General features: G+C 42.7%; 1 protein-coding gene across 1 annotated transcript in view; it reads right to left on the bottom strand.

The window, feature by feature from the left end:
* Positions 1-25,055, bottom strand: part of ICE2 (interactor of little elongation complex ELL subunit 2) — a 123,295-nt gene that overhangs the window by 80,180 nt on the left and 18,060 nt on the right. Inside the window, exons 3-11 of the mRNA XM_040342974.1 lie at positions 22,152-22,419; positions 21,789-21,908; positions 18,408-18,542; positions 14,503-14,619; positions 11,614-11,773; positions 9,478-9,650; positions 3,656-3,878; positions 2,648-3,112; positions 1,597-1,775 (exon numbers count right to left, since the gene is read on the bottom strand). Of these exons, the coding sequence (XP_040198908.1) occupies positions 1,597-1,775; positions 2,648-3,112; positions 3,656-3,878; positions 9,478-9,650; positions 11,614-11,773; positions 14,503-14,619; positions 18,408-18,542; positions 21,789-21,908; positions 22,152-22,419 (1,840 nt within the window). The remainder of the gene's footprint in view (positions 1-1,596; positions 1,776-2,647; positions 3,113-3,655; positions 3,879-9,477; positions 9,651-11,613; positions 11,774-14,502; positions 14,620-18,407; positions 18,543-21,788; positions 21,909-22,151; positions 22,420-25,055) is intronic.

The raw sequence follows: 25,055 nt of genomic DNA, 5'->3' as shown, positions 1-25,055 counted from the left end.
ACAGTCTAGTGCACGAACAATTCAGCATGTTCTACTATTTTTTCTGGAACTGAAACTGACCACACTGGTGTGAACTATGCCATTGGAAACCATATAACCTACTTTCCATGCAGTTTTGATGCAGAAAAAAATGCACTAGACTGCATGTGAAGTGAACTGGCCTTTAAGCCTTATATTATCTGGTCACTAAAAGTCACACATTGTAAAAAGTCTTCCTTGTGATTAGGGATGGGCCCGATGTTCGCCCGTTCAGCAAATACCAAACATTATGGGGCGTTTGTGGAAAATCTGAGCACCGCGGAACGCCCCATATTTCACATTCACATAAGGGGGGGCTGGGATTTGGGGACCCCCTTGTTAAAGGGGGCTTCCAGATTCCTATAAGCCCCCCACCCGCAGACACCCACAACCAATGGCCAGGGTTGTGGGGACGCAGCCCTTGCCCCTATCAAAATGGGGACAATGTGTTTTGGGGGGGGGGCCCCAAAGCACCCTTCCCATGTTGAGGGCATGTGTCCTGGCTGGTATGGTTCAGGTGGGGGGGCCCTCGTTCGTGCGCCCTCCCCTCGCCTGTCCTTCAGGCTGCATGCTCGGATATAGGTCTGGAATAAATTTTATGGGGGGACCCGCACGTCAATTTTTTTCTTACATTTTGGCGTGGAGTTTCCCTTAAAATCCATTCCAGACCCGACAATCCACGCCGCTTTGATCATCGATTTTTATCTAAAATTGCCAGGATCCATTAATACATTACAGCCGCAAACAATTTAAAATGCAATTTTATTCCCTTTAGATTAGAAGTGTCATTTTGCTGCGGCACTGTAAAACACATCGGACTGATACACTGCATTACAGGCAGACTAAAGGGACCCCTCAGACACGATATTTAAAGGAATATTTATTTTTTATTGTTTCACATTAAGCATTATTAAAATCACTGCTCCTGGGAAAAAAAACTTGTTTTAAAAACGTTTTTTTGCATTGATGCATGTCCTCTGGGGCAGTACCCGGTTCCCCATACACTTTTTATGGCAATAACTTATATAATCCTTTAAAAATTAGCACTTAAATTTTTCATGTTCGTGTCCCATAGACTTTAATAGGGTTTGCATGTTCGCACACATTTTTTGCCTGTTTGCATGTTCTGGTGCAAACCAAACCGGGGGGGGGGGGGGGGGTGTTCGGCCCATCCCTACTTGTGATTAACAATGATTTGATATATGGTAATAACTAAATACACAATTACATTTCTATGGGTAGCAGCAGACAGCCCCAGATGTTCTTCTGGAAATGTGATATTGGCAGGTTCATATAGATTTAGTTAATCACTATTGTTTTTCCAAAAATGGAGCAAGTGCAGAAGAGCATACATGGCTGGGCCATAGTAATATACATTCCAGTGGAACGCACATGCATATAATTTCTAAGTGGTTAGGACATCCAACTACCAGTGTCTACAAGTAGCTTTCCCTGGATTCATCAGTTCCAAAAGGTATAACAATGTGTTGAATAATGGCTTTTGTTCTAGCTTTATAGATTGCATAGCAGTGAAAAAATACTGGTTGTACATCTGTCCGGTAAGTAGACAAAACCCACCTTTTTAGTCACTTTTTCTGCATTTCGGCTTCTTGCTGTAAGATTAGTATGAACACTGCTTTGAAGCAGCAGCAGGATGTCATCCAGACTGAAGAGTTTGTATACAAGGTTCTCATCTGTTTGCACTGTGTACTCACTCTCATCCTCCTCTAAGGCCAAGAGATCGTTGGGCAGCAAAACTAAAAGGGAAAGACTGTCGTAAGATATATATAAAATTACATAGCAAATGAAAAAAATAAAATAAAAAATTTTAAAAGTGACTTAGGCAGAGACATTAAAAAAGAGGCTTATTTGGTCAGATATGGTCATGGACAAGCCCGTACATGACCATCTGGATGCTCGGCTCCTGCATCAGTATTTTTATGTTGGCACCAACTAAAAACATTTTACAAAAAAGAACTGTGAACACACACGCATTTTAGATAACCGAGATATGCATTGGAACCGAAAGGTTAGTCTGCCATGACATATACAACATGAGGCTGCTACTCAGTGGAAAATGTATATAATTGGTGTGGCTACTCACACATTTCACATAATAGCTGTAGAGCTTTACAAATAGCCAAGGTAAAGATTCAAATAATGTATCTCAGTCCCCCCCAAGTTGTAATCCATGGTGATGGCTGATGTAAACTGGAACGCCAGACATAATATTTTTTCCACTTTTGGTTGAAGCGGGGAGAGGTTAAAAGCTCAGTTTACGACCTTGTTTCAAAGTTTTGCTTTTATTTTCTGTCCTGGTGACCATGGCTAATAAAACAGAAATTTAGAGGAAATCTAAACATTTCACATCTGTAACTGGAACAGGAACTTAGGAAGCATCTCCCAATAGAGATAACTGTTCAAGTGACAAAGGTAACATTTCTTCCCCTATTCCTTGCAGTGTTTCTTGGATAGAAAGTAAGGTTAGATAGAAACAGCAATAAAATAAGGACATGGGTTCCAATTATTCCATTCTAACTGCTATAAACATACCATGTGTATTTTGGCAAAGATATTAGTGAAGAAATTAAAAAAACAGGGATGACAAAACTTGAAAATTTTTCATTACCTCTTGAGCGATCAGCGGTTTCTTTTCTCTTAGTCTCATGTGATGAATCAAAAACCAAAACTGCAGGCTGACAGCGCACTGGGTTTTGAGGCAGCTGTTCAACCTTCCCTGCATTCTCTGTGCTTGTGTGCTCCATCTTCTTTGTCCCAGGTTTCAGAAGCTGTGTTTGCATCTTCAGAATCTGCCCCAGTGGGCCCACGTCACTTGAAATCTTCCTATTTTTTTTTTTAGGTGGCTGTTGCAGTATTTGTGCAGGTGAGGAAGTGGTACCCCCACTCACTGAAGGAGGTCTCCTCTTAATGTTTTTATTACAGTCATCATCAATCACAAGTCTGTCCTCATCAGAATCACTGTGAGACTCACTGCTGGTAAAGGACTGGAAGATTTGTGATTTACTGCTGGTTTCAGACATATCCGACACCTGACAAACGCTCTCTTCTTGTTCAATTCTTTCTGAATTAAGACCTTAAAAAGAAAATAAATAAGGTCCAACGTATTTATATGTTTTTACCAGGAAACCGAGTTTCTTCCCCAAGTTATTCATCAGACTCCATTCTATCCTGAAAGTTTCAAGCCTCATGGAATCATTGTATTGTAGATATTGTAAATTAAAAGGGTTTGTAATTTACTGCTTCCCATCGGGGCACTCGAGCATGTTCGCACCAGAGTCCCACTGCTGCGTCCATTGACACAGAGGGACACAGACAGAGGGACTTGGCCCTGCCCCCCACTCTGTCGTCACTGGTTTTGATTGACAACACTGGGAGCCAATGGCTCCCCATGCCCCTGCAAAGCCAGCGAGACCCGGAAGTGAGGGGAGAAACGATCTGCGGATGTGCATGGCACCGAGTCAAAAGGGGTCTCAGGTAAGTAAAAAAGGTGATGAGGGGGCAATGCTGACGTCTAAAAAAAAAAAAAATGTACCTACATGCAAACCTTGCATGAAGGTAAAAAAAAGGTTTAGCCTTTACAACCCCTTTAATTACAAAGTTCACCAATCTAAATTACCTAGCTTAACTTGGTGTGTGTTCTTAATAGCTGCTTTCCCCTTGTCTAGCTGGACGTTGGAAGGGGGCTGCGATAAAAAATCTGGAGAATGGTCATCGGACTTTGCAGCATCTGACTTATTCACTTTCATAGATCCAAAAGTTTCCAGTTCTGTTACATCATTCTCAAATTCTACTTCCTTGCTGTCACATGCAGACTTTCTATCTGCGTACATTCTGTCAGCCTGAAAGAGTAACAAAACAAAAGAAATTAGGAATGTGGTGAATACATAAGGAGTCACAATGTTACTAAACCCACAGTAAAACAGTAAAATCAGTCTGTATGTAGTAGTAAAGCATACTTGACATACCGTATTTATTGGGGTAGAGCGGGCTCCCGCGTATAGCGCGCACCCCTAAAGTTGCCATGAAATTCCTGTGGAAAAAAGATTTTTGTACTTACAGTTTGGTGTCTTGCGCGGCGGCCTCGTCGGGTCCGGTGTTCGTCTGCGGCTTGGGGTGTCCTCTTCGTCGGGTCTGGCGTCCTTCTGCGGCATCCTCCCCGTTAGTTTCCCGCGCCGAGTTTGAATACTGCGCCGATATATACCGAGCCCAGTACACTTGTGTATAGTCAAGCAGTCTCGGCTACACTCGCGCTCACGTCCTGTACGTCCAGGACGTCAGCACGAGAGGAGCCGAGACTGCCCGACTATACACGAGTGTACTGCGCTCGGTATATACCGGCACAGTATTCAAACTCGGCGCAGGAAAGCGGGTATCGGCATATATTTTGCCCTGATTTTCAGGGCAAAAAAGTGCACGGTATACGCCGATAAATATGGTACTTACTATGGAAGCTAAAGGGTTAATCCTGCACATTGTGTAAAAAGTCTGTTTGATCCTCCCCTTCTTTTACTGACCCCAATTAATCTCCTGATAGAACATAGCCTTTGGGGGCACTCTACACGTGATCAGTTTGGTGTGCATTGCTACAGAGATTTTTTTTTTCTTGGGAGAGTGTATGTGATCAGCACAGGGCAAATCAGTACTGACTAGACAGAGGGTCAGAGGTCCTGCAGCCTCATAGATTAGTCGGGGGATAATTAAAACTCCTCCTACAAGCTTTAACTTGGCCAGACACTGATAGAAATCACAAGACTGCTATATACTGTTGATGAAAAAAGGGTACTTAGCATTTTAGATTTAATAAAGTAATTGCATGTCCATGTTCTGTGTACTGTGGGAGACCAGATATAGTGAATGCTGGGTCCTGGGTTTAGTAAACATTTTAAGCTTCATCTAACATATTAAAAAGGACAAGTTTAATTTTAGTAAAAACTCCCCTGCACCATTTAATTACCAAAGTCTTTGCATTCTGTGAATGAGTTCACGTAATGCAAAGTGCTCTGTGATTGGACAAGGGTAGAGGAGAGGGGAAATGGGAGGAGAGAGAGGAGAAAGGGGCAGGGAGGGCACAACAGGTGGTCGTGACTCTGCAGCCTCAGTAAATGAGACCAGAAAGTCGGAGCACCAAAAGTGATGTATAGTGATAGTTCTGCTTCTGGCACTCAGAAAAAAATGTAAACTGCAAACAAGAGAGAAGTCCACGGGGTGGCATGCACCTCGTTGGACTAAACTCCTTCGAGTCAAGCACATTTTACAAAGTAGCTGAATTCCTGGAGTTCAGATTCAAGGTAAATGCCAAAAAAGGACACACTATTTAAAGTCTACTTGCCCTGCTTGACACTTCTAACACAATCCAGACATACAGAGTTCAGCAAACCTATTTTAATGATAATTAAAAGCATAATACAAAACAAAGTCTAGCTATTATTTTTAACTAGCGTAAAAGTTCTTGATATACTGCCATTTTATTCATCTCATGGCTGATAGTGCTGCTTCTGTATAACACATGTGCCACCTAGTGGTGTCTAATTGATAAAGCATCACTAGAGTAGAGGTCTGGATGTCCAGCACAAACATGTCCGTTTTACTTTGAGGCCTTGTTCACACAGTTTGTCTTTCCACGTGAGTAAACTGCGTCAGTATAAAAGCGCATTGGTCACGCCCCCTGTTCTTGATGTGTTTCCCCTTCCCCTCATTTGAACCTCATTTCAGTCCATGCCTAATATCTTAAAAACATATTTTTATATATAGATTGGCTCTGAAGCCATTTGAGGATAAATCCTTGTGTTTCTGGCTGTGCTGCTGACCGCGTTCTCCGTTCTCCGTTCGCTTTCCACCTTTTGCTTTTAAACTCCAAGTTATTTGTAATAACTGTTTATGTCCCTTGGGTAACAACGGGGGATTATTGATAGACTCAAGATTCCAGTGTCGGACGAGTCCCCTCTGGTATTGGTTCTACTTTCATGTGGAGGAGATGGGCGGTTTGGGGTATTGTGGGAAGCTGTGCAGCAATATCAATTACATTAAAGGCAAAGAAATGTTACATGTCAATGTTATGAGTTGATAAAAGAAATTGATTTGCAAATTCTTTATTCATAGAATACGCCATAAGCTCCTGAAGAAGTGTCTTTTGAATACACGCAACATGTCGAGCTGAGCTGCATATGACACACAGCCTTTCTTATTTTTCATGCCAATATATCAACCTGTAGGAAGTGACCTCTGGGTCCTCGTTTCTAAGTATACCATATCTTATCTGGTTTGTAGGTGGTGTGTTATTTTTGTTCTGAGGTTTTCTGCAATAAAATCTATATTTTTATATACATCTGTGTTATGCCTATAAAGTCCATCATCTGCCAACTTATCCAACAATCCAATATAATCGGGATGTGGCATTGTGTACCTAGTTTTCATATCCACAGTTCCACTCTGTGATGATATGACTTAATTATCTACAATTTAAAGAGTTAGTTCACCTTTTCAGAAAATAAAAAAATATGTGAACAGTAGAGGAGAAATGGTTTCACCAGAACTAGGAAACACCCACAGCAACAAAAAAAAAACCTGACAGAAATACTAACTTCTCAACATAAAAAAAAAAAAAAAAGTGTCCACATTGGATGTAATTTCTATAACTTTCTGTCCCTGCGAAACCCCAACTACATGGAACAGAGAGTGTGAAGAAATCTCCCCAGTGAAGACAAGCAGGAATATAACCTACACAGAGATTCTAACTTTTTTCTCTTTCTAAAACTACAAATTTTTTTTTAAAAAAATTACAAAATTGGGTGGAACTGGACTTTACTTTGTTCAATCTGTCTGTGAGAAGAACAATTATTTTATTCCTATAGTGGGACAAACTACAAGGCTGCTCCTATGGTCACCTTTACCCCCCCCCCCCCCCACTGACTGTTAACAGTGCTTTCTTAAAAAACAGGAAAATAAGCAATTGTCAGATTTTTTTTTTATTGCCTGTGTCACCATAGTTTGCTTTCCTTCCCAGTCAAACAAGACTAAGGGAGTAGAAATCTCCCCAGAATGAGTTCGGACTCCTGCAACCAGTCTGTAAGAGTTACACAATCAAACAACATGTTTCACATTTATACAAGACACACCAGAAGAGTCCCTCACATTTCTCTACAGAAAGCCAATGTCATAAGGCAGTGGTCTCCTAACTGCGGCCTGTAGGCGGGATGCAGTCCTTTAGACACTATTCCTCCCACTGAACAAGGCACTATTCCTCCCACTAACAATGGGGTAATATTCCTCCCAATGAAACCAATTTTGGAGTAGAACTTCTTCCTCTGACCCATGATTGGGCACTAATTCTCCCACTGACACCAACAATGGGGCAGTATTTCTCCCACTGACAACAATGATGGGACACCATTATTTATACTGACACCATCAATGGAGCACAATATCTCCCAATGACACCAACAATGGGGCACTATTCACCCCATTCCTAGTAACCACAGGATGCAATTTTTTTTACAGCCACTGACCACCAAGCCTGAGGCATTAGCTACTCCCACTGACCAGCCAAGACCCTCTACAGTCTGAAGGACAGTAAACTGGCCCTTAGTTTAGAAAGCTTGGAGACCCATAATAAGTTAATATGACTGAAGGGAAGTAGAACAGTCATCCAATTCAAGCAGATGTAAACATATTTTATTTGCACTCTTTTAGTCTAATAAATATACAGATATATTACAGTATACTGATTGATAAGTGCAAAAAACATACATGTTGATCATGTCAAAAATCTTGTGAAGTGATATTGTCATGTGCTCTCGCCTCTGCTGCACTCTTCCAGCTACATTGTTCTACGCTCTCACTGAGCACTACAGAGCTACTCCCCTCTAAGTTATGGATAAAAGGAGGGGTATATTTCTGTAGTGCTGTCCTAGGGTGTCATTGTTGCTTATCCATAGATACATCACAGTGAGTGAGCACTGTCACCCTAGGAGAGGACGCATGTTACTGGCAGGATCGCCAGGTAAAACGAACAGGAAAGACAGAAAATCTGAAAACTGAAGCAGCCACTACATCCAACATTGGCTACACATTATACAATTTTTCTTTAGATTTACCAAAACCAAACATTTCCAAATTGTAGGCAATCAGGCATTTACCTTCAACTAACACAATTTTATCATGTGTAGCAAGCTGCACTATATACAATTTTTCTTGGGTTTAGATATGCTTTAAATCGTGAGGACTAATTGGTAATTGTTGCTATTAGGGCCCTTTCACACTTGCGGACAGTATGTTCGCATTTCATCCATCCATTTTTCGGATAAAATACGAATCATATATGTATCCCAATGGGATAGCGGGTGTCAGTGGATGAACATCCACTGACTCCTGATCTCATCGGTGCCCGCTATGGTCCGATTTTGCAGACAGAGGAAAATCCTATTTTTCCATCCGTTGGCAGAGCGGATTGGGTGAACACGGACAGACGGTCAGTGTTCATCCGATCCCCCCATAGGGGAGAGCGGAGATCTGAAAGGGCGGTCCCTGCACAGCCTTTTAGTTCTGATGCAGACAAGAGAAGGTCTTCATATTTGCCTCTAGATACACAATGCCTAGTGCATATGTGGAGTTCCTCTGTATCTGGAAGCTACTAGTATACAGGTCCATCGAGTGTACATGTGGAGGTCTGAGGTGTCTGGAAGTTTCTAATAAACAGGTCCTCTGTTTGGATTAACACGCTGGGCTTGGTCCATTGGGACCTAAAAATCTGGTAAGCAGATTTTTTAACGATGGTGGATTCACATAAGGCTCCCTGGGACCACGAGCAATCACTAATTGGAACGTGCACGGGTGTTCAAATCTGACACTTCTATGGACTATTTTTCACTCCTTTGGGATATATATATTTTTGTACACCTTTGCAAATATAAACTTTGGTTCAGATTTTTCCTTTTTTTCTAGTATTGATTTACTTTATCCAACACTACTTCTCCAGCCTCGGCTAGAGAGGCTATTGATTTGCATATAAGTGCTTTTCACGTATTGGGTTTCCAGGGAGTTGGAGCCCGGTGCATGATTGCACAGTAATGCCTATTCACGTGTTTTTGTGTATTTTTACTTAATTCATTTTGGGTAGCAATATATAAATTGGGCTTTATGCCCCACTAAGTTTTTCTTTGAGAGGAATACTGTTATTTGGTTTAGCGCAGTTATATTTTTTCTATGTCTTTTTTATATTTTATGTACAGTTATATATTTTTTCTACAGTGTTCACGGACCACCCTGTCATCTGCCGGCTCAGCGGGGATCAATGGAGCGATCCCCACTGAGCAATCAGATGAGACATGTACGGATCCTCACGGGATCCGTACATGTGAAAGGGGCCTTACTGGAGTTTCCACAATTCAGCTCCAACATAGATAAATGATCAGAATAAACAAAGCAGAGCAAAATACTCACATGCCTTTCCTCCTCCCCCCTGTCCAGACACACAGCTCGTAAAACCACTTGAGTATTCTTTATCATAAACTGGTCCAAAATGACCTCATGAAAGTTTTGGCTCTTTTCTCTTGTGCTGACCACCTTCTTGGGGAGGGGAGAATCCAAATACACTACTCTCGAGGGCTTGTCATCTGATGAGAATGAGAATTGAGAGCAGTTACATTTCTGAACACCTGCAGATGTTAAATGCACATGTCAGCCCCTGGAATGGGCGAAGAGAGTTCTTGGGCACCTGCTCTGCTTTTATGAATACCTCAAATGTTCAGCTTCAATCAAATGAAAATCCTCAAAACTTTCCAACTTCAGAAATAGGAGTTCACAAACACAAACTTTTGGAACAACTTCACTTGATCGTGTAGAGATTTGGGCTCTTATTTGTGCCTCGTCTTATTTGTATAGACTAAAATCATTTAGCAGAAAAGTGATGTAGCCAAAGACTATCTGACCTCAAACAGAGTGCCACATCAAAAACATTTCCGGTTTTCCCACCACTATCTACAGCAATACATCCATGATTGGTGAGGTTTATATATTCAAAACTTTCACAGTGGTACTGTGAGGTTCTATTCAGTTGAATCAAAAAGCTTCAGTATGTTATTTTCTGTCCTATTTATTTTAAAAATCATATTTTCTGACACTTTTTCCAATGGTTTTTCTGCAGCCCTGAGTTCTAGTCTCTGGCATTATTTTCCATAATGCCTCAACCACTGCATGTTCTATTCTTTAGTACTTTATTCATGTTCCCGAAACCCCTAGGTTTCTCTTTTCTGGTAATATTTCCTATTGACCCTCAACTGTCCCCAGGTTCTAATCTCTAGCACCATTTTCCATGGTTCCTTCAACCACCCAAGTTCTATTCACTAGTATAATTTCCCATGGTCCCCCAACATCCCCAGGTTCTATTCTCTTGTAGTATTTCCTATTGTCTCTCAATCCCAGGTTTTATTCTATGCCAATATTTCCTACGGTCCTAAAGAGTTCCAACTACTATTCACTTGCTCAATTTTGTTATAACCACCCCAGATTGTTTTCACTGCCACCATTTCCCATAATGTCCAATAGCCCCAGGTTCTATTCTCAGACTCCTTTTCTTAAAGTCTCCCAACCACTCCAGGCTCCTTTCTTTGTCATTATTTCCCCCATGGTCCCCCACAAGCCACAGGCTTTATTCCCTGGAGTTACTTCCCACTGTTGCCCAACAGCCCCAGGTTCTATCCATTTTCCACTATGTCTAATGATTCCTAGGAACCTCATATTCTCTAGCATTATTTCCTATGATCCCCCAGACAGCCACAGGTTCTGTTCTCTGACATTAATTTCCATGGCCCCCAAACAACCATACCTCTTACTCCTCTCCTGTCTGTGATAATTACTGCCACTGTGGATCTTGGTCATCCTCTGTGCAGCACACTATGGTGACAATCCACTACCCTTAGCAACTTGATGTCTTTTGATGTGCTGGCTGTCTATCTTTACTGTGTTTCCTGCTTGCTGGTCCCCGTCCTTCCTCACAGCTCTCATACAAGATGCTGACTTTTGAGTGTTTTGCTGTATTTTTCTGATTCTGCCAGAGAACAATATAATACTAATTTGTGTTTATTTGGTGGATATCCTATACAAAATGTCTGGCTCCTGATGAAGTGAACTTTGCTTCACAAATCACGTTGAGTGCCACAAATCCAATTCTAGGTTCTCTATTGTTTAAAGGTCAACGTATGACTTTTAAATGGATTGTATGGATTTTTTTTATCATAAATCTCAATAAAAGGTTATACTTTTTTTTAGAATAGGTTGATTTTTGGTGTTTGGTATAACTGTTAAAATCCCATGGGCAACCCTATTTTTTGAGATTTCCCAAACAATCATAGAATCAATTTTGGCATTATTTGATATGCTCCCCCCCAAAAAAACAGGTTCTATTGTGCTAGCAATGAGCCCTAACAAAATTAATAACAATGTCAATGAGTATATACAACAATTCCAGCAATTTTTCTCCACTTCTCAAATCCAAGGCACTGCATAACAAGGAAAGATGATTGAAAAAAAACAAACAAACAAAAAAACAACAACAATAGTCTAAGCTACTCATCTCACCTATGCCTTTAATTGTCTCCACACGAACAGGAATCTCCCACTGTTCATCGTATACAGGACCATGATTATTAAGCAGAGTGTACAAAGCTTGCATAGAAAGCACAACCTGTGGATAGTACTTTGAAACCAGTTTAGAAATGTTGGGATCTGAGGTCACACTCTGTTGAGAAACAGTAAACAGATTAGTATCAGAACCAGTTTTAAATTCACCACACACGTTACAATTTGAATGTAAGATCTACCAACATCTATGTAATGCAAGAGCCTGCCTTATTAATATAATGTCGTTGTTACAAATCTAACAAATATTGTGCAGTCAGATAGTATCGTAAAAAAAAGGTAATATTCAGACTGCACTTTATCTTCTTGCCCACCGTAGTTTTACGGCGGCATGTCGGCTCGGCTGCACAAAATCACGTAATAGAACGTGATTTTGCATTGCAACCACTAGGGACTAAGGATGAGCTCTGGCGTGTTCGCATAGAACACGTGCAGAGCCCGCCAGGAAGTGTGCACGGCGCTGCGCTAATGACAGGCAGGGAGACATTTCACGATCCCTGCAGCCGAGCATTGAGACAATGTCTCCCTGGTTGTGATTAGCACCGCGCCGTTCAAACTTCCTGGCGGGCTCTGCACGTGTTCTATGCGAACACGCCAGAGCTCATCCTTACTAGGGACGCACGCCCCCTGCTCGCCCATGGTGCCGATGCGAGTGCCCGGCAGGCGTGATCACCGCCGGGCACCCGCGATTGCTTGTTACAGAGCGAGACCCGGGAGCTGTGTGTGTAAACACACAGCTCCCGGCCCTGTCAGGGGGAGAAATGACTGATCGCATGGTCATACAATGTATGAACAAGCGATCTGTCATTTCCCCTAGTCAGCCCCCCCCCCCCCCCCTTCAGTTAGAACACAATGAGGGAACATAATTTACCCCTTCCCCGCCCCCTAGTGTTAACCCCTTCCCTGCCAGTGACATTTTTACAGTAATCAATGCATTTTTATAGCACTGGTCGCTATAAAAATGCCAATGGTCCCAAAAATGTGTCAAAAATGTCCGCCATAAGGTCGCAGTACCGATAAAAAAAAAAAAAAAAAATCGAAGATCGCCGACATTACTAGTAAAAAAATAAATAAAAAAAAAAGGCCATAAATCTATCTCCTATTTTGTAGATGCTATAACTTTTGCGCAAACCAATCAAACGCTTATTGCGATTTTTTCATGAAAAATATGTAGAAGAATACGTATCGGCCTAAACTGAGGAAAAAAAAAAACAAAAAACAAATCAGACCCTCAAATCAAAGCACCTCATCCCCTATAAAGAATACACAATGCACAAGGGGGAAAGGGTAACAAACCCTGGGGACTTTTAATGGGTGCTGGTAAATACAACACAAATAATGTAAAAAAAAAAAGTAGAAAAATGTATTTATCGGAAAACAATCAAAAAATAAAAACCGCAGAGGTGATCAAATACCACCAAAAATGGTTTTCAAATAGTTTTAACAATCACTGTTTATCTGTGAATAATCTTGGGATCATCAGTGTCCCTACTACAAAAAAGGGCCAACAATCCACCTCATGAAACATGCCTGACCCCTTGTCTGAATATTGACAGTAATCTAGCTGTAGATCACATAGGCAGATTTTCACTATGGTGCCATTCATAATAAAGGAACCCAGCACATAAATAAAGTACTGTGTGTCGGGGTGAGCTGAATTGAAAAAAATAGTTCAGGTACAAAATTAACAGGCAGTAATAATGCAACACCCCTTACTGCAATGCATAGTGTAAATTATCTCCAAAAGAATGTAACAGCCGTTAGGTGAAACTGACTTGTAACTTACCGTATTTTCCGGCGTATAAGACGACTTTCTGGATGCAAAAAAATGCATCCAAAGTCGGGGGTCGTCTTATACGCCGGGTACAGTCTCAGTACTCACTTTTTTCCCAGCGCTGACAGTGTCCCATGCTGCGATCGCGATCGTGAAGGATTTCAAAGCCGCGCCTTCACTGCAGAGTGTTCTGTGATAGGATGAACAAAAATCTTCCCAGCAGCGCCTCTGTTCTTTGTTCCTCCTATCACAGATGCCTTCTCATCCTCGGACGAGATGAGAAGACGTCCGTGATAGGCGGGAAACATAACAGAGGTGCTGCTGGGAAGATTTTTGTTCATCCTATCACAGAACACTCTGCAGTGAAGGCGCGGCTTTGAAATCCTTCACGATCGCGATCGCAGCATGGGACACAGTCGGCGCTGGGGGAAAAAGTGAGTGTTATTGCACTGGGGGGGCAACAAGTTCAGGCACAGTGATGGCACAATGGCAATGTGAGGGGCAAGTGATGGCAATGTGGGGGCATGTAATGGCACAATGGCAATGTGGGGGCATGTAATGGCACAATGGCAATGTGGGGGCATGTAATGGCACAGTGGCACAGTCTGGGCATGTAATGTAATGGCACAGTCTGGGCATGTAATGTAATGGCACAGTGAGTAATGTAATGGCACAGTCTGGGCATGTAATGTAATGGCACAGTGAGTAATGTAATGGCACAGTGAGATTTGAAAAAGCCTGTTTCTGTCAGCGGTTCTGGCTACCCCTCAGCTTCCAGAAAGACAGTAAGAAGGGGGTAGTCTTATACAGTGAGTATATCCCAAAATCAAAATTTTTCCTGGAAAATTAGGGGGTCGTCTTATACGCCGGGTCGTCTTATACGCCGGAAAATACGGTAATTCAAGCCCTGTCCTATTTTAAAGCTTAAAGACAAAGGAAGACAATTTTCCCTGTATTGTAATGTAAGATAATGAATCTAACCATGGCAAATGTGAAGCCATTCTACAAAATATATTTAAATACAAAAACACACTACCACTAAAATAAAACCTTACCTTATGCAGGCGCCCAGCCTTTCTCACTGGGGACATTGTTTGGGATAACTTTTTGTACGACGACTTAAGAACAATATCATCTGTTGGAAATTTGACTTTCACAAAGTTTACTGATCCCTGAAAAAAATTAAATGTTATCAGTCAGTAATACACACAAGCATTTTAGGTACTAGAACCTGCATGTAGGATTCAGATTTCTGGAAACCTTGCAGCCCAGAGCAATAGATCTCTTAAAGATGAATCGAAGATACTCATGTCAATCGGCCTTGATTTGGGGTTAGGCAATGATCTTATGTTACCAATGATTGACTCCTCACAATACCACGCTAGGCACGATTCTGACTATTCCCCTCTCTCTATAGACCTATGGGTGGGAGCGACTAGGGGTAATGGATTGTGGAAACTCAACCCTTTTTGGCCGTCTCTCCTGCCAGCTCCCGATCCGATACCTGATCCGTTATCCAAATTTTTTAAGCACAATACAGGATCGGCGGATTTGGATACAATATGGGAGGCGGCTAAAGCATACTTACGGGGACAACTCAGAGAGATATCACACATTAAAACAAAAACTAAAGAATGGGAGAATTTTGTTATTGCGGAGGCACAGCGATCGGAAGCTTCATATGTTGTGGATCCCACTCCTCAACTTACAATTACCCACAGACAATCCGGGTAATAGGGCCATTTTCTCCTTAGACGTGGCCAAAGCGTTCGATAGTGTGGAATGGCCCTACCTCTGGGAAGTGTTGACAAAATTTGGGGTGGGCCCCTCATTCCTACATTGGGTAAAGCTGTTATATAGCTCCCCATCGGCAAGAATGCGTATCAATGGGAACATTTCGGAGCCGTTTCGTCTGTATAGGGGCACGAGACAGGGGTGCCCTTTGTCGCCCCTGCTCTTTGCCTTGGACCTAGAACCCCTGGTGATTCATGTCAGGCAGGAGGGAGACTTACTGCATATGATGTGGAAATGCCTGAAACTTTTCCGGTACTGGCAATATGTACTATCCACTAGATCTCTGGTTTTTCAATCTCCTATCTCTCATAACCCTATCGTTTGTCTGCTTGGTGCCTTGGGAGGTTCCCTCACTATCGCCACATGGCCATACTGCAGTCCTGCGTTTGCTATATATAGCTCGCAAAGCGATTCCGGGTCTTTGGATCACTCCAAGAGTAGCGACGGGCGAGCGATGGGTGGAACTGGTCAATAACATGTTTATACGTGAAAAACTTACATACCAGCATAGAAATGTTTTGTAAAAATTCTACTCCAGGTTTGGGCTCTGCCCAACTAGTGATGGACAGACTCCTACAAATGTGATCGGGTAGTTTCCTGAGCATTGATAACTGATCTGTTACAGATGAATCGAACCTTGCTTTGATAGTTATTCAGAAACCCGTCTCTCTCCCTCTCCATGTTGTTAAAATATTGTAAATATTTTTTATTTAATTTACATATTGTTGCGAAACCGGTCGAGGTTTTGGCCTTCTCCACCTGAACAGATGACGGTTTCCGTTATTATGCTATTTCCTATGGTTGGGGTTTGCTCAAATGTTTTTAACTTTGTACAACCTTTATGTCAATAAATATATTTTATGTTAACTAAATGTTTTTGTTAGGTTATCAGTGCCCAATAAAGTCCTAGTCAACTCCTCTTTGACGGGTGTTCATTTACGGGTTAGACGGTACTAGCAGCCTTCAACCTATGTTCATCTAGTCCCATTTCTTGCACCACATAGAGAAATAATAAAGTAAGGCACTTAGGTTTATTACAGCGCCAAGTTATTACAAGGAGGAATAACAGTCAAGAAATACAGTTGGGAGATTACTCCCCAAGACATAAAATAGAGAACATATGTAAGAAATGTTAACACTTACAACTCAATTTTAACCAAAATCATGGCATTCTCAATACTACGTGTGCATGATGTCAGGTCTTTTAAAGCAACTTTTTTTTGCCTCTCAACTGGCTTTCCTGAACACAGTTTTCAACTCTTTGTCTCAGGGGTTAGTGTTCCCCTTGCAAACACTCGAATATCACATCTCCCTCATCCCAAAACCTGACAAGGATCTATCCCTTTGTACAAACTATAGGCCAATATCCCTGATCGGTGTTGACCTAAGAACAAAGTGTTAGCCAATAGACTTCAGCCATTATCACATGGTCTGATCCATTTAGATCAGTTGGGGTTTCTGAGTGGTCGGGAAGGCAGAGACAATACGTTGAAAACCCCCCTTTTAACTGACTATGCTCGCTTGCATGGCATACCTCTGTCTCCTGGCAGTCGATGCCGAAAAGGCATTTGACTGCGTTGATTGGGAATTTCTCCGAATGTCCTTGCAACAAATAGGCTTGGGCAGACACATGTTATCTTGGATTAGGTCCCTTTACTCCTCCCAATTGGCCTAATGGACTAATGTTTTTTTGTCTCCCACGTTTCCTATCCACAATGGAACACAACAGGGGTGCCCTCTATCCCCTCTCCTATATGTTCTCACCATGAATCACTTGGCTGTGGCCCTGCACTGTAATCAAAACATAGGAGGGGTTTCATTGGGCCCCTTCCAGACCAAACTCGCTTTATTCGTGGACGACTTGCTTCTCTATGTGACACAGCCCCATACCTCTCTTCCGTCGATTTTACAGAAATTCCAGAGATTTGGAACTGTCAGTAACTTAAGGTGAACCACAACAAATCGGAAATCCTTAATATCACATTTCAATCAATAGACTTTCAACTTTTATCCTCTAACCTTTCCCTTTAAGACCTGCTCCTCCTCCATTCGTCATCTCTGCATTCAAATATACTCAGAGAGAACACAGGTCTTCTCTTTAAATTTCCACCCACCGCTTCTCAGGACCCAAATGGACTTAGCCATCTATTCCACTAGAAAGATTTTGTGGTTGGGTAGGGTAAATGCTCTGAAATGGATCTCTTCCCTCGTTTTCTCTACTTGTTACAAACAATTCCTATTCACCTTTCCAGTTCCTACTTTCGGAAACTTCAACGATTGTTTTCCAAGTTCCTCTGGAATACATGCTGGCGTTGTAATGCCTCTAAGGGCCATGAGATTTACAGTTGGGGGAGGAATGCTCCTCCATCCAGAAATGTAAGCAACTTATTTTTGGTTTGTATTGTACCCTGATGGCGACCTCTATTAAACAAAATAGCTCTATTATCCATGATACCTGGGCTCTTAAGATCTGTTAAAAGAGATGTCTTGCGGCATTTTCTGACTGCAGCCAGGGCAGTTATCCTACATCACTGGAAGTCAACAGGTGTACTACCTACACTTGGGGAATGGGCCATCAAACTGGTTTCTATAAGAGACCTCGAACGACTGTTGGTGCAAGAGTTAGGTCAGGAAGACTATGAAAGTCTCTTGCAGACTGTCAGGCAGTTTCACACTGACAGAAAAAAAAATCAATGAACTACCAAAATGATGTGGTAGTTCATTGAGAACTACAAGCAAACAGCCACAATGATGTCGGTGCTTGTAGTTCATTGATTCGCAAAACTCTGGCCCACGCTTTTCAAAAGGGGACAGCTGGTACGGGGAACTTGTCCCCGTAACACTGTCACACAGAGGGCTTAGATCACTGAGCCACTGCAGGAGCGGGAATATGTTAGATGTTGCACCCTAAAAACAGGCAGAACATGGAACATGTTCCCAAAGCTCAACATATCCTTTAAATGCAAACAAAAAAAAAACTATACACTGTATACATCTAAAATGCAATAAAATTCAAACTTCAGCTTGTTCGGGTGCTCATGTCATTTAAACAGTCTGTATGTGAACATGTACTTTGAGTTCCAGGTTTTCTGCTACCCATTTATAGGTAATCTCTCACACTTAAAATTGTTTAGCGAAGATGAAGTGTTATGACTGGTTACATTACCATTTTAAGAAGACACTTTTCCAGATTCATTGACAAGTCAGGAATAAACTTCCCTCCCAGGATGCTTGTCATGTCATGGACGGCGTAGAGCTCAGGGTAATTTTTCACATAGGCTTGGCAGGACTTTATCATTTCCTGAAAATAAGCAAGAATATATTTATACAAAATTATGTAAACTGCATCATATAATAAGCTGTTACTGGAGACATTATCCCAATGCATTTAGGGGATTAGAGTTCACTTCCTATTAAATTATTACCTAGTATTTCACATGCATTATTTTGTGTATAGCCAACCTTCCTAACATTTATATTTTTAAACTAGGCAACACAGTTTAAGCCTTCAATTAATAATATACAATTTTCTTAACGCTTGTGAATACATACACGCTGTTGTATACTCTTAAGAACCATGAGCTCGTCGCCGCTTTGTACCAATTCTTTTTTTTTTTGCCTTGCCGATTATATTATTGTATGCATAAGCATAACTGCAAGCTGATGGAAACTTACTTGGCACAAGGTAAGTGAAGATTCCTTCTGTGAAAAATGTGCTGGCACCACCAGCAAACTGAGTAGCAGGATAGCAAATGGAGAGTTAGTATCTGCAGCTCAAGTGGGGTATAGTGCCCAGACTATGCACATTAAAGTATTTACATAATCTGAACATGCTGTAAAAACACTTTAGAACAAGCACACATCCACCGATGTAGCTACAGACCAGTTTTGTGGTGAAATTATTCTTCAAAATTCACAACAGAGGCACCGAGGCTCTTCTCCTAATGCTTTAGATTGTACCAAAATTGAATTAAAAAAAGGTTAATTTGAAGCAGCACACCACTGCTGAGGAGGTCCAGATACAACTTTATCCCATTAAATGTCAGGGGAGAAACTCAAAAAGTATCTAAAGGTTTTTCGGGGGTCCTAGAGCGCCCCCCCCCCCTTCATCAGGGCCTGACTGACAACAATCTGTTTAGACCAAGTCTGCCAAACCAGCTGCATACAAGGCCTGTGCTTGCAATCACATTGGAAAAAAGAAAGTCACATTAAAAAGGTCTAGTTCATTTTGAGTCTTTTTGAGTCTATTCAAACCCTGATGAATGGGGCTCTCTTGGACCCCTGAAACGTGCTGCCTACTTTTTGAATAATCCCCCTGACTTTTATTGTAATAAAGTTGAATCAGGACCTTTTAGCAATAGTGTGGCACTCAAATTTAAAAAAAAGTTTTGTTACATTACACTAAAGTCAAGTAGACCATGGAGATCCTCTGGTGTGTAGCAGCTGCCTGCCCAGGAACCAGATATTTGCACCAACACGTTAGCATAGCAACAGCAGCAAGATAACTCTTAAAGGGCCCAATATTATTTGTCCTTTTCCTCAACAGAATCTAATCTTGGCAGCCTACTACATGTGACAGTGGCGTTTTTTTTTTTTTGTTTTTTTACACAATTTTCTTTTTTTACTAGTTTTTTTTTTTGGGGGGGGGGGGGTGGGTAGTGTCCGTGTGTTTTTATTATTATTTTCATTTTATTATTTATTGCACATTTTTTTTTTCATTCAGCCCTGTTGGGGGGGCTTTGGTGAGATATTAGGGGTCTTAACAGACCTCTGATATCTCCCCTTTTAGACAGAGAAAGGGACTAAGGACACAGATTCCCCAGTGCCTTTCTCAGCTGCACTAAAAATGAATGGAGAGAAGACAGCGGCTCCAATCCTATCATAAACTGAAACATTGTAAACACAGGTTACAATGTTTCAGTTATATGAATGAACAGAGTCAGTGATCACTGACTCGGTTCATTCGGAAAAGGCAGGAGCCGGGTTCAGCGGCTCCTACCGCCGCTCTCCATCCTGACAGAGGGGGTGGAGGAGGAGGACACAGAGCGACACCGAGGAGGGGGGACACGGAGTATGGAGGGGGAGAGCGGAGCATGAAGGAGGACAGCAGCGGCACAGAGGGTGACAGCAGCGGCACAGAGGGTGACAGCAGCGGCACAGAGGGTGACAGCAGCGGCACAGAGGGTGACAGCAGCGGCACAGAGGGTGACAGCAGCGGCACAGAGGGTGACAGCAGCGGCACAGAGGGTGACAGCAGCGGCACAGAGGGTGACAGCAGCGGCACAGAGGGTGACAGCAGCGGCACAGAGGGTGACAGCAGCGGCACAGAGGGTGACAGCAGCGGCACAGAGGGTGACAGCAGCGGCACAGAGGGTGACAGCAGCGGCACAGAGGGTGACAGCAGCGGCACAGAGGGTGACAGCAGCGGCACAGAGGGTGACAGCAGCGGCACAGAGGGTGACAGCAGCGGCACAGAGGGTGACAGCAGCGGCACAGAGGGTGACAGCAGCGGCACAGAGGGTGACAGCAGCGGCACAGAGGGTGACAGCAGCGGCACAGAGGGTGACAGCAGCGGCACAGAGGGTGACAGCAGCGGCACAGAGGGTGACAGCAGCGGCACAGAGGGTGACAGCAGCGGCACAGAGGGTGACAGCAGCGGCACAGAGGGTGACAGCAGCGGCACAGAGGGTGACAGCAGCGGCACAGAGGGTGACAGCAGCGGCACGAAGGGTGACAGCAGCGGCACGAAGGGTGACAGCAGCGGCACGAAGGGTGACAGCAGCGGCACGAAGGGGGAGAGGAGCAGGACCGTGGGAGACAACAGCGGCACGGAATGGGACAGCAGAGGCACGGAGGGGGAGAGGAGCGGCACGGAGGGGGAGAGGAGCGGGACAGTGGGGGATAACAGAGGCACGAAGGGGGAGAGGAGCGGGACAGTGGGAGACAACAGCGGCACGGAATGGGACAGCAGAGGCACGGAGGGGGAGAGGAGCGGCACGGAGGGTGACAGCAGCGGGACAGTGGGGGACAACAGCGGCACGGAATGGGACAGCAGAGGCACAGAGGGGGAGAGCAAGGGCACGGCGGGGGAGTACAGAGCCAAGGAGGATAGCAGCAGTACAGAATGGGGGAGCACAGAGCATGGTGGGGGAGAGCAGAACCCAGGAGGATAGCAGTGGCATGGAGGGGGGACACGGAGCGTGGAGGGGGAGAGCAGAACGGATGGGGGGAACTGGAGGAGGATACAGGGAAAGTCAGGTATCAGGTGAAGTATCGGAGCATTTTCCCAGAGTACAAGTACTCGAGGAAATGCTTAGTATCGGTCCCAACACCGATACTAGTATCGGTATCGGGATAACCCTAATACAGTGTATTGTTATTGTTTCTGCTGAGCTATTCTTTCACAAAATGTCTCATTTAGATAAAGCTGAATTCTTAAACAGACAGCAGTTACCTGGGCTACATGTCATTCCTAGGTTGTGTCTATTCAGGTTTTCCCTTTTACTGGATCTGTGAGCAGCAAGCAAGCTAGCAGCAGGGTACTTACCTGGTTATATCTTGTGGCATCTGCACAAAGCACATTGTAATCCTCAGCACAGCTGCGTGCCGCATTCTGGAGAAATTTCTGGAACTCCATATGTTCACTGCTCACCTTTAATTTCAAGAACTAAATGGGGTGGAAAAGTGAAGGTGTATAAAGAAGAATATATGCACTTCAAAGACTGGAGATTATCTTTAAAGAAAGCATTAACAATCAAAATCTGAGTTTGCAGCCGCCAAGTTAAATTGCAGGTAGCTCTCATTGTCAGATGAAATTTTTTTGCATAAAAGGACCGTTTTGTTTCAAATAATGTATAAAGATAACTAGAAAGCTACTACACATGTCAACAATTTATGCGATACCCTGTACCTCATAGTGGTTGTATTCCTTCATCTGCAAGACATTGAGATTATTATTTTTTGTCTGGTTAATGAATTTAATCATCAGTTTGACATAGGTATCCTGCTCCAAAGCAGTGAGTGAGGAGTAATGAGGGTATGGTACACGAGGTTCTGGAAAGGGTGGAAAGTTCTTTGTAGGAGGTGGAGCGACAGAAGGTGGACTCTCAGTAACAGGAGACTGAACATCTTGAGCCTCTGACTTGGAAGGTGTAGGATCAGGATCTGCAGATGCTGGTCTGAAAGAAAAGAACAGGAGAGACTCTACTAATACTAGGAAAGTAACAAGTTTTTCTGTATAGGATGCAGCATAAAGGTTGTCTGTACTTATGTTCCCCGGTATGCCTTTTCAGATACCCAGAACCTATACGAAGCTTTCCTGCTCTAGCCAAAAGGAAAAAGAAATGTGGCTTGAGTTTTACATTACCACTTTAAGACCAGGCATTTTCTGACAATTTCTGGTTAAATAAAAGTTTTTTTGTGTAAAATATAAAAGATGGTGTTACGCCAAGTAAATATACCCAGCATGTCATGCTTTAAAATTGTGCATGGTTGTGAAACTGCCCAAAACAAGGGTATTTAAAAATCTCCATAGGCGACGTTTTAAAAGCCTTTACAGGTTACCAACATGGAGTTACACTGGCCTGGTACTAGAATTGTTGCCCTCGCTCTGCCACTCACAACAATAACGTGCAAATGTAGTGCAATCACCGTTTATATATGCATGCATGCATGACCAACACATGTTTTAGCCTTCGCAAACAAGCACAGGGATGCTTTTAAAAAAAAAAAAGAGTATACCTTTTAAGCACTTCTTTGCTGTCACAAGTAACGTACACATCCCTTGTGACCACAATAAGCAGCGGCAAGTCCTCTTTATGGAGAGACCCCAGATCTCTCCTCAGCCCTTGAAAGCTTCTGATCACGCCAAGATTGATGTGATCAGATGCTTTTTACAAATCAAATATTACTTGTTTACATGCTAGGGAAACCGGAAGTGACAAATACTTGTTGCTTCTGATTTCTAATACCATAGAAATGATCGGGGAAGATCCCAATCACCTCTATGGTAGGCAAGAAAGCGGAACTGCTGGCTTCAGTGCCGGGCTCCCTGTTGGGACAGGAGGGCTCGGAGAGACACCAGAACGGGAAAAGGACCACCCCACATGTAAAAGCAATCCAATAGGCAATTAGCTGCTAGGATTGCTTTTACAAGAAAGCCCATGCTCACAGAAAATAAATACCGGGATGATGCCTGTAGCTGCAGGCATCTTCCCAGTATACCACTTGAAAACTTCAGATGTAAATGTCTTCAAGCTTTGGCAGCTGAACAAAAGTCATCTTTTCACTGGAAAACTGGTAACCATGCCCAACAACAAATAACACCCAAATATACTGCTGTGTGAACCTTGGAGAGCTTACAAAGATTATAAAACTGAGAAAAATTAATTTACTTCCCCAATTCTCTAGTGATTGGGGCTCCCTTGCTGTATAGATTTTATACACACACACACACACACACCACTTTAGCTATTTTTATAAAAAAAAAAGTATAAGAACAGGTAAAGTTCACAATTCAGCATTTGCTCATCTACAAGGAGCATCTGTGTTTACTTACCATCAAGTAATAGCACTACTAAGAGATTTTAGAAAGTGAATTACGCACATCGGATTACCGAATAAAGACCCGATGCATTGTATGGGGCCTGAAATAAGTGCTCTGCCGTTTCCTTTTTCACTCACAAATTTGGATTCAGAATTATGCTAAGATTTCTCATTACAGCCCACAGAAGCGAAAAGCAAAGTGACTTGAGCCATGAAGAAAGGATAGGACATCAGGAGTACTCAGCACTAGACACTTCACAGCTGTCTTTCTAGATAGATGAAGATGTCCGTCATAAAGCCAAAGCAGAGAATCCAGCACATTAAAATTATCATGGACAACAGAAAGATGCTGACTCAGGTGTTTCAGCTGTAATGAACGGCATCCAAAAAAAAGGACCATTATAGAACAGTATTTTCATATAGTACCAAAAGTAAAAAGGAAAGGGACAGCACAGAGCTCTAAACCAGTCAGAAATGCATACAATTAAGAAATCTACATATTATAAATGTCTCTTTGGTGAGCAAGTTCTTGAGCCAGATGGATGACAAATGTCAAAGTTGAGATGCAAGAACAATGATGCGTTATGTGACATCCTGGTCAGTTCACCACATTAGAAAAGTGTCGCCACCCAAATCTGACCTAACGTGTATATGTACTCTGACCTTGGATTGCTAAAGTGAACCTGTGCCCAGACTACGCACACTAAAGTGTTTAGATATGTTGAACAAATGGGAGAAACCCACATTAAATCCCCATTTACTTGTGTGCAACTGTCACGCTTCGGACAATGTACTAATGGAGCCCCATAATTCACGCCTATACACAGTGCCGGCCCAAGACATTGTGCTGCCTGGGTCCAAGAATGAAATGCTGCCCCCCCCCCAGAAAAAAAATCACACCAACCAAAAGGCCCCCACATTCATTATTTTATATCATGATAACTAAAGGGGACCCGTCATGGCTCTATACATGCATAAAGGAGTATAAAGAGGACCTGTCATTGCTCTATACATGTATAGGAGTATAAAGAGGACCTGCCATGGCTCTATACATGTATATAGAGGACCTGTCATTACATGTAAAGGAATATCAAGGAGGACCTGTCATGGCTCTATAAATGTATATAGGACTATAACGAGTACTTGACATGGCTCTATACATGTATAAAGAGAACCTGCCATGGCTCTATACATGTATCCAGGAGTATAAAGGGACCTGTGAATTGCTGGCGGCCACAATGTCTTTTGCGCAAACTAATCAATGTACACG

Source organism: Rana temporaria, chromosome 3 (genome assembly GCF_905171775.1).
Source record: "Rana temporaria chromosome 3, aRanTem1.1, whole genome shotgun sequence".
NCBI lineage: Eukaryota > Metazoa > Chordata > Amphibia > Anura > Ranidae > Rana > Rana temporaria.
Note: the sequence above shows the minus strand (reverse complement) of the source record. Positions and strands in the feature narration are given on the sequence as shown.